Here is a 10,147-nt window from a genome sequence, read left to right on the forward strand (position 1 = left end):
TAAATGACTATTTATTAAATAACAATGGACTGGTTGATAAAGCGAGTGGTCCTAAAAAACTATTTCAAAGTAAATTGCAATGATGATACATCTATGAAAACAATATGGGATGCCAGTAAGGCTGTAATGAGAGGTTTTCTGATTCAAAAAGGAGTGAAGAAAAAAATAAATGGAATCAAGAACTGAGGAACATTGAAGGGGAAATTAAACAAATTGAAAGAAAATTAAGTAATGACCCCACCAGGGATAAGCTCGACAAACAATTAAAATTTTGGAAGAAACAACTAGACAAAGAAATAACTATACAGGTGGCAAAAAAAAATGAAACTAGCGAAACAAAGACATTTTGAGACAGTAAACAAGTCTGGAAAATGGCTGACAAATAGACTGAGGAAGGAAAGAGACAAAAAAGCAACTACAGAAATAAAAATTAATGGATCGATGATCCAAACACAAGAAGAAATTATGAAGACCTTCCAAAACTTCTACTCAGATTTGTATAAGAGAGAGGGTATTTCACCACAAGAGATAACAGATTTCTTGGATAAACAAGAAATAAACAAAATATATTTAAATCAACAAACAATTCTGAATGCAGACTTTTCAGTTGAAGAAATTGCAGAAGTGATACAAAAAAATTAAAAATTAACAAAGCTCCAGGACCAGATGGATTCACAACGAATTATTATAAAAAATGTAGAGAAGAACTTAAGATACCTCTTCAAAAAAACGTTGAATATATTAGAAACAACGATTTACCTGAGTCATGGAAAAGTGCAAATATTACTCTAATACCAAAAGAAGGTAAAGACAACCGGGAAATGACAAATTACAGACCCATTTCTCTCTTCAATATTGACTAGAAAATCCTGGAGCAGAGCAGGGGAAGAGGAAAGATAATAAGTGAAGAGATAAAAGGTCGAAGAGAGAAGGACGAAGGGAGGAAGATAGGAAGAAAGAGGAAGTGTAAGAGATGTTAGAGGAAGGAATAAGGACAGGTACTAAGTTGAGGGAATTGTAAGAAGAAAGGAAGAGGAAGGTCATCATCATCATTTGAAATAAGTTAAACAAATGGAACAACAAATTGTAAGATTGGATGTAGATGTAAGGTTTGATAAGGTAACTCCCCCTGTTATGTTTGTTATGGTTTTATGATTGTATTGTTTTTAATTTTAATAAAAGCTGTTAAAAAAATATCGACTACAAAATACTAACATCTATCCTGGCTGACAGACTAAAGAAAGTCATTGGCTTAAAGAATATATTAATTTGGACCAGACAGGATTCCTACCATTCCGAGATCTGAAGGATAACATCAGGTTATTAATTAGCATTTTTGATTATTATGAAAAAATAATGAAAAAAATTGGCATTAGTATTCGCAAACGCCAAGAAAGCGTTTGACAACGTCAATTGGAAATTTATGATTGAAGTTCTCAAAAGAATGAATGTCGGTACAAAGTACATAAACTGGATTCAAGAAATTTATGCTCATCAGAGAGCTCAGTTGATAATAAATGGAAAGAAGACAAAAAGCACTGATATACATAAAGGAATGAGGCAAGGATGCCCCTTCTCACCATTCCTTTTCATAACAGTGATGGAAGTGCTAGCTAATAATACCAGAGTAAATAAAGAAATTGTCGGAACAAAAATAAAAGGAACTGAATATAAGGGCTTTCGCCCACGACTTGGTTATCATTCTGGAGGATCCTATCAATCAAATGGGAAAATTGTTTAAAACATTCAAGGAATTTGGTTGAGTCTCTGGCTTTAGAATAAATACAGTGTTACCCCGGGATACGAATGCGCCGCCTTACGAAATTTCCGGGTTACGAAAAAATCCAATTGAAAAAAACTGTTCCGGGTTACGAAGGTTATTTCGGGTTACGAAAGAAATTTTAGTGCTTTTCGGCGCTTTTTCGCACCAAATCGCGGCTTTTCCCCATTAGCGCCTATGGGGTTTCGGCTTGCGAAAGCCTTTCGGGTTACGAAAGCGGCGGCGGAACGAATTATTTTCGTAACCCGGGGTAACACTGTAGAAGTAAAACTGCTTTACTTACAAAGAATCTCTCAAAGGGAGAACAAGAAATTGAACAGATAACAAAATGCCAAATAAAGAAAAAACCCGAATACCTAGGAATATGGGTAACAAACAAAAATACTGAATTGTTTGAAAATAATTACAAGAAGATATGGGGAGAAATTTAAAAAGAATTATATAGGTGGTCCTAGCTGGAGCTATCAATTATGGGTAGGATTGAAACAATAAAAATGATGGTGCTGCCAAAAATTAATTATCTATTTCAAACAATTGCAATTTATATCAGCAACAACATGTTCAAAGAATGGCAAAGAGATATTCAGAATTTTATATGGAATAATAAAAAGGCCAGAATAGGATGGAAAAATACGACATGACAAAGAGAAGAAGGAGAGGAGAAGTTCCAAATTTAGAACTGTACTATCAAGCAAACATTTTAAATTGGCTGACGGAATGGAAAAAACTTGAAAATTGGGACTTACCTAATTTAAAAACAGAAGGATTTAATAACAGATTCGGCAGGCACGCCTACATATGGTATGCGAAAGCAAAGGTTCATGAAGACTTCCAGCAACATGTGATTAGAAAATCTTTATTAAAAACATGGGAAAAAATTTAAAAGGAAAATATATAGACAAGATCCCCTATGGACCTCAACACATGAAGCCTTTTTTTGGCAGATGGAAAGCGCTGGATAGATGGCTGAATTACGGTGATCTGCTCACTAAATCTAAAGATGGAGAATATCAACTGAAACCAGTTGAGCAACTAATACAATTAGATATAAGATGCACTGGTTTCTATATAGTCAGCTGAAAGAGTGCTTCAAAATGGACCTTAAATTGGTCTTAGGAAGAATGAAGCTGAGAGAGTGAAAGGTATTTAAGTTGGGTTAGGGGAGGGAGGGAGGGAGGGATGGAGGATTAGGGATGACTGTGTATTTTGATAAGATGCTATGTTATATGTTATACATGTTATATGTTTTATGTTATGTTGGGTAAATGTTATTTGTTGTGTTTTGTAATAAAATTATTTTTTTAAAAAACAAAACAAAATGGACCTTAAATTGAATGGGATAGGAGATGAAATTGAAGAATTCGATAAAATATTTCTAGGCAATGAATATAAAAGAACATCTAAATTATAAAAATTTTACAAAAATTAGGTCATGAACAAGACTTAATATTGGAAGCAATGACAAAATGGGCCTCAGATTGTGGAAATATTATTGATTTAGAAAGTTGGAAATACACTAGAGAAAAAAACTAAAAAGGTCACATTGTCACAAAATTTGAAGGAGAATTATTGGAAAATGGAAAACCAGTGGCATTTAACACCAAATAGATTGCCCCAAACTGAAAATCTTTTGGAAACAAATACACATAACAATTGAAAAAATGTTGAATATAAAATTTGAACTAAGACCTGAAATATATTTATTAAATATGCTAGACAAAGTTCCTCCAGAAATTGAAAGAAAATACTGATGAATACTACTTTATTTGATAACAATGGCAAGATTAGTAATTGCTCAATACTGGAAGAAAAATGACATACCAGACTTAGACGTGTGGTTACAAAAATTAATGGAAATAATAGAGATGGATAAACTTACAGCATACGTAAGACAAAAGGACAGTGACAGAGTAGAAAGAGGTTGATATTCAATACTGTTGTTTTGTAAATCAAGATGGTTATAAAGTTGAGGTTCATTAGTAGACTGAATGCTTTGGAAATATATATATATATTGGTTAATTAAGGTTAGCATATTCAATGACGTATGTAAATTTCAGATGAACTTAAAAGAAAGGGAACAGATTTATTGATATAAACAGACAATAAGGGAACAAAAATCTTAAGGGCTGGATATGGAAAGATGGAAGTAATTGGTAAAATGTTAATAAAGGGAACTATGTACTACAATAAGTGTGTAAACCCAGATAATAATTTGATGAATCAAGATTTTATATTTTAAAAAAGGAAAAAATAATAATAAAAAAAATAATTTGCCAGGAATTCACTGGATGGTGGATTCTGGGAACTATAGCCCCCCGCCCCCAAGTGACTTTTCCAATCCCCACCCTTGCTCTTAGTTGACCTGAATCCAAATGCTGACCTCAAGAAGTAGTGGCCAAATTCAATAAATCAGAAGGACCCATGGCATCCATTGTGAAGGTGTTGAAGCTGAGCTGGAAAGCCAAAAGCCCCCAAACCATGATCCCAGAAGACAGAACCTGTAATGCGTTGTATGTGGGGCTGCCTTTGAAAAGTGCTCAGAAACTTCAGTTGACCCAAAGAGCTGCAGCCAGGTTGTTAACTGGAGCTGCTAACAGGGAGCATACAACTCCCTTGTTGTAACAGATCCATTGGCTGCTGATCTGTTTCTAGGCATAATTCAAAGTGCTGGTTTTGACCTATAAAGGCATATATGGCTTGGATCCAGGTTATTTGAAAGACTGTCTCTCCCTTTACAAGCCCACTAGAGCACTTCTTAGAGCACCAGGAGGGGCCCTTCTCTCTGTCCCACCACCTTCTCTGGCTCATTTGATGGGAACAAAGGAAAGGGCCTTCTCAGTGGCTGCTCCCAGACTTTGGAACTTCATTCCCAGAGAGGTCATGATCCCTGTTCTCCTTTTGGCAACAGGTGAAAACATTTCTGTGTTGTCAGGCATTTTCAAACTGACAAAAGTTATAAATAATAACAACAATCCCTTTCGACACAATTCCACCACCATCAAAGCAAATCTTTCCATTTCCCACTACCTTATACACGCTTCAAGCAGGAGATTCAGAAAGAACTTAGAGAGAAGGGGGAAAGTACTGAGAACTAAGGCCATAAGACTCTCCCTTTTAGTGCCTTCCTCTCTTTAGGCAGGGAATGGAGTCAGGGAAAGGGAGTGGAAGAAATATGGCAGCAACTTCGCTGAGCTTGGTTCACCTCCATATGTATGCACTATAACTTGCATCACCTTCAGCCAGCTCTGGCAAGTGGCCATGAGTCTCCAGAACTGTAATTTTAAAAATCTGGAGGCTGACAAGCTGGGAAACGTTGATGAAAGAAGGCTTCTGTTAATTTCTTCTTCAGGATCCTGTTGGAGCAAGTCACATACTCAGAGCTGTCCAGGGTCCTGAAATTCTGGCCTGTCACCAGTTGATTGTAACTACAGTATATGTGCTTTCAGGGCTGCAGAAATGAAGCAGTTTGACACCACTTTAACTGCCATGGCTTAATGCTATGCAATTATGGGATTTGTAGTTTGGTTGGGGCACCAGAGCTCTCTGTCAAGGAGGGCAACTCTCTCACAAAACTAAAAATCCCAGAATTCCATAGCATTGAGCCATGGCAGTTAAAGCGGTGTCAAACTGCTTTGTTTCAGCAGTGTGGCAGCAGCTGAATTCACTGCTGACTTATGGTGACATTATGAAGTTCAGAGGGTTTTCTTAAGCAAAGAATACAGAGTTTGTCATGGTCTTCCTCTGAAATATAGCCTATAATACCTAGTATTCCTTGGTGGTTCTCCCATCCAAATGTTGACCAGCCCAGACCGTACTTTGTACCTAAGATCAAACATGATCTGGTAACTTCTGCCTTCTTTTTCCTCCCACCCTGCATACTTCAGGGATTCTCTTGTTATCCCCCGAGGTCTTGTTTGTAGTCCAGACATGAATATGTCACAGATATTTCAGTATCCAAATTCATATCTAACATGAGAAAATAATCCATTGGTTTGATAATACATGTCTTACTCCCGTCATATCCTTAGATATGACTCAGTGAGTAAATGGGTGAATGACAGAGAGACAGAGAGACTAAGGATGTAAAAATAATGAGGAATTTGTAGACGATGTGATCACAATGACATGAATGATAGTCCTTAAATACTGGAAAAGGAACCCGAACTCACCTGCTAGCTAGAACAACAGTGCACAGCTTTTCTGACTGTGAGGGATGCAGTCAAAAGTATTCTGGCCAGGTAGGGAAGGCATGACACAAGCCACATGGTCAGAAAGAGGAGGTGCCAACCTGCAAGAGATACCCCTCCATACCATCTGAACTGAGAACAAAAACAGAAAAATGCAGGCCTATGACTAACATCTTCAATTTTTTTCTCCAGTACGGTTTTTAAAACTTTGCTTGATGAAGAAGCCAGTGGAGCGTTGAAAGCTTGCAACATGTATATTGTGCATTTTGGTGGGCCCAATAAAAGTATCACTGTTTGGTGGATTTGGGGTGTTATTGGATATGCTCCATATTCGGTATAGCTATGTAAGTGGTCCCCCAATGCACCTGAACAGCCAGCACCAGGTGAAGGAGGTCTGTTCAGCTGGCAAGTGAGGCAAAAGGGGGATAACACTTTCATCTCCTTCCCACCAGTAAGTGAAGCAACATCAACTAAAAGCAGGAATCTTGACACATTAACTGGGGAGTTAGTCTCATTAACTGCAGAGCCGAAACATCCTCCTGGCACCCCAACCAGCACCTGAGCAGACCTCCTTCACCCAATCCAACTTCTGGCTATCAAGGTGAGCTGGAAGGTGAACAGACCAGGAGACGTTATAAGTTATACATATGTAACTAAATTGTCAATGTAGTATATAAGTGGTTATTTAAAGTTATCTTAGCATTCCTTCATATGGAACAAAGGAGTCATTTTTATGTACATGGCATAAGAAAAGGATAGCAATAAATCTCAAAATCAATAAATATTTTTAAAACTTATTTATTATTATTTATTTATTAGTTACATTTATATCCTGTCTTCCATCAGTGAGCTCAGGTGGCATGCGTAGCTTTCCCACTCCTTACTTAAACCTCACAACAAACTATAAGGGAGCCAGGCTGAGAATGTAACTGGTCCAAAGACTACCCAATTGAGTACCATAGTACAGGTGGAGTCTCCTATAACCAAAGTGTTTGGGACCAGAAGTTTTTGGGAGTTTGGGGTTTTTTTCCAGATTTTGGAATATTCCCATATACATAATGAGATATCTTGGAGATGGGATCCAAGTCCAAACTCAAAATTCATTTACGTTTCATATACACCTTATACACATAGTCTAAAGGTAATTTTATAAACAACATTTCTTTAATAATGGTGTCCATGGAAAAAAAAGTTTGTGTACACTGAACCATCAGAAACCAAAGGTGTCACCATCTCAACCAGAAATATGGACAATTTTAGATTTTGGAGTATTTCAGATTTCAGAATTCTGAATAAGGGACATGTATAAGTGGGGAGTTGAACCTGGATCTTCCCCCAAAGCAATTAGCAATTACATCCTACACACTCGTCTTCTTGATGGCCAGATTTGGGGTTTTAGTTTCCCAAGTCAGCTCAGGATTTATTCTGTGATATTCTTAATTCCCCAATACTCCTCCCCCTCTGGCACCAAACCCTCAATAACCTCTTCATGGCCCCATGAATCTCACTGTTCCTTAGGCTGTATATGAAGGGGTTAAGCATGGGAGTGACAACTGTGTAGAATATTGATGCCACTCTCAGCCTAGAACCAGAATAGGTGGACGATGGGCGGATGTAGGTGCCTATCAGAGTCCCATAGAACAAGGCCACTGTGGTGAGGTGGGCACTACAAGTGGAGAAGGCCTTGTACTTCCCAGAAGCTGATGGAACCTTCAAAACCTTCAATGCAATGAACATATAGGAGAGGAAGATGAGTATGACAGGTCCAAGCATGGTTGCAGTGCCTTCAAACATAAGCAGTGTTTCAGCAGAAGAAGTATCTGAGCAGGAGAGTTGGAGTAAAGGGTGGAGGTCACAGAAGAAGTGAGGAATCTCCCGAGAGCCACAGAAAGAAAACTTTGAGATGGTGAATACATACAGTAAGCCTTGGGAGAAAGACAGGAGCCATGACCCTGCTGCTAACACTAAGCAACGCTTGTAACTCATTATTGTGGTGTAATGGAGTGGATAGCAAATGGCTACATAGCGGTCATATGCCATGGATGCCAAGAGGAAGTTATCTGTTGTGCAAAAGACCACAAAGAAATACATCTGAGTCAGGCAGCCACTGTAGGAGATGGTGTTGGTCTGGGAGACCAAGACCTGTAGCATCTTCGGCACCACGTTGGAGCTGAATCCCAAGTCAGCCAAAGACAGGTGGCTGAGGAAAAAATACATGGGGGCATAAAGGAGGCTGCTGTTAGAGAAGATTAGTAAGAAGATCAAGAAATTTCCCAACAGGCTAAGCAAGTACATTGAGAGGAAGATGGGGAAGAGAAGTCCCTGGAACTCTGGAGAGGAGGACAGACCCAGAAGGATGAATCCAGCAAAGTAGGTATGATTCTCTTGCTCTTCTCTTTCCATGGCTCAGCTGAGGATCTGAATGAAGCGGACATGAAAATATTCTTCTTTGAAGTCAGTCTTGAATTTCATCTAGATGTAAAGTACATAAATCAGCTGGAGAGGATGGAGAAATATTTGGGACAGGACAGAGGCTGCCACGGGTTGTTTCAGTTCTTGGAAGAATCCAAATGTGTATTCCACCAAGAAACATGCATATAATTATATACCTAAAAAGAATCAAGACTTGCATAGAGCTCTACAAATTTACTCCCAAAAGGAAGAAATTGCTTGTAATAAGGAAAGTTTGTGTTAAACACCTGACATCTTATTTCTGCTTCTTCAGCCACAATCTCCAAAATGACAAATCCTCAGAGTCCATAGCATGGAGCCTTGGCAGCTGAAGTGGTGTCAAGTTGGATCATTTCTGCAGTGTGGATGTAGCCTAACAGGACTGTACTTAATCAAGGCCACTTAATGATTATTTTTCAATGATTGGATGACAGAATTGGGGGCATACTTATCAGTTTTGCAGACAACACCAAATTGGGACGAGTAGCTAACACCCCAGGATCAAAATTCAAAATGACCTGAATAGACTAGAAAGCTGGGCCAAAGCTACCAAAATGAACTTCAACAGGAAGAAATGTAAGGTACTGCACTTAGGGAATAAAAATGAAATGCAGATATAGTATTGAGGACACCTGACTGAAAGAAACTACGTGTGAAAAGGATCTAGGAGTCCAAACAGACCACAAGTATAACATGAGTCAACAGTGCGACGTAGCTGCTAAAAAGGCCAATGCAATTTTAGGCTGCATCAGTAAAAGTACAGTGTTTAGATCAAGGGAACTAGTAGTGCCACTCTATTCTGCTCTGGTCAGGCCCCACCTGGAATAATTTGTCCAGTTCTGGGCACCATAATTTAAAAAGGATGTGGAGAAACTGGAGCGTGTCCAAAGGACAGCGACTAAAATAGTGAAGGGTCTGGAAACCATGAAACCCTATGAGGAACAACTTAGGGAGCTGGGGATGTATAGCCTGGAGAAGAGAAGATTAAGAGGTGGTATGATAGCCCTGTTTAAATATTTGAAGGGATGTCATATTGAGGAGGGAGCAAGCTTGTTTTCTGTTGCTCCAGAGACAAAGACCTGGAGCAATGGATGCAAGCTACAGAAAAAGAGATTCCACCTCAACATTAGGAGGAACTTCCTGACCTTAAGGGCTGATTGACAGTGGAACACACTCCTTCCTTGGAGATTTTAGTGGAGTCTCCTTCCTTAGAGGTCTTTTTAACAGAGGCTGGATGGCCATCTGTGGGGATGCTTTTATTTAGATTTCCTGCATGGCAGGGGGTTGGACTGGATGGCCCTTTCAGTCTCTTCCAACTATATGACTCTAAGAATCAGTAGGGATGGGGTCATGGAGATGGCAGCCTATCTAATAAAAGGGTTGTGTGGTTATCCTAACTGTTTTATTCTTGAATATTCATTTTAAAAACAATGCACTGAAATTTCTGGCAGACTATAATAAAGTGGGATCTCCCTGCACAGAAGAAATGCAGACTGAAGACAAAGTCCTGTTACAGACTGCCAAAATAAAGCTGCTTCGGGTCTCTTTGGAGGTATGCTATTTAAATGATGCATGCATCCTAAGAATCTGGAAGCTGCACCAAAGCTGCACTCCAGTGCTTCAGAATGGAGTGTGGCTTTGGCACGACCTCCAGACTCTTAGGACCCATGCATCATTTAAATAGCATACCTCCAACAAGACCCGAAGCAGCTTTATTTTGGCAGTCTG

At 38.8% G+C, this 10,147-nt stretch overlaps 1 protein-coding gene across 1 annotated transcript; it reads right to left on the reverse strand.

Moving 5' to 3' along the window:
* Nucleotides 1-7,381: 7,381 nt before the first annotated feature.
* On the reverse strand, nucleotides 7,382-8,371 carry LOC121924363 (olfactory receptor 1L4-like). Its single transcript, XM_042455773.1, has one exon. It carries the CDS (start codon nucleotides 8,369-8,371, stop codon nucleotides 7,382-7,384), a length of 990 nt encoding a protein of 329 aa, XP_042311707.1.
* Nucleotides 8,372-10,147: the final 1,776 nt, after the last annotated feature.

This window comes from Sceloporus undulatus, chromosome 2 (genome assembly GCF_019175285.1).
Source record: "Sceloporus undulatus isolate JIND9_A2432 ecotype Alabama chromosome 2, SceUnd_v1.1, whole genome shotgun sequence".
NCBI classification, from domain to species: domain Eukaryota; kingdom Metazoa; phylum Chordata; class Lepidosauria; order Squamata; family Phrynosomatidae; genus Sceloporus; species Sceloporus undulatus.

What these genes read in the sequence shown, in the direction of transcription:
- LOC121924363 (XM_042455773.1), bottom strand. Translation starts at nt 8,371, where the DNA reads ATGGAAAGAGAAGAGCAAGAGAATCATACCTACTTTGCTGGATTCATC.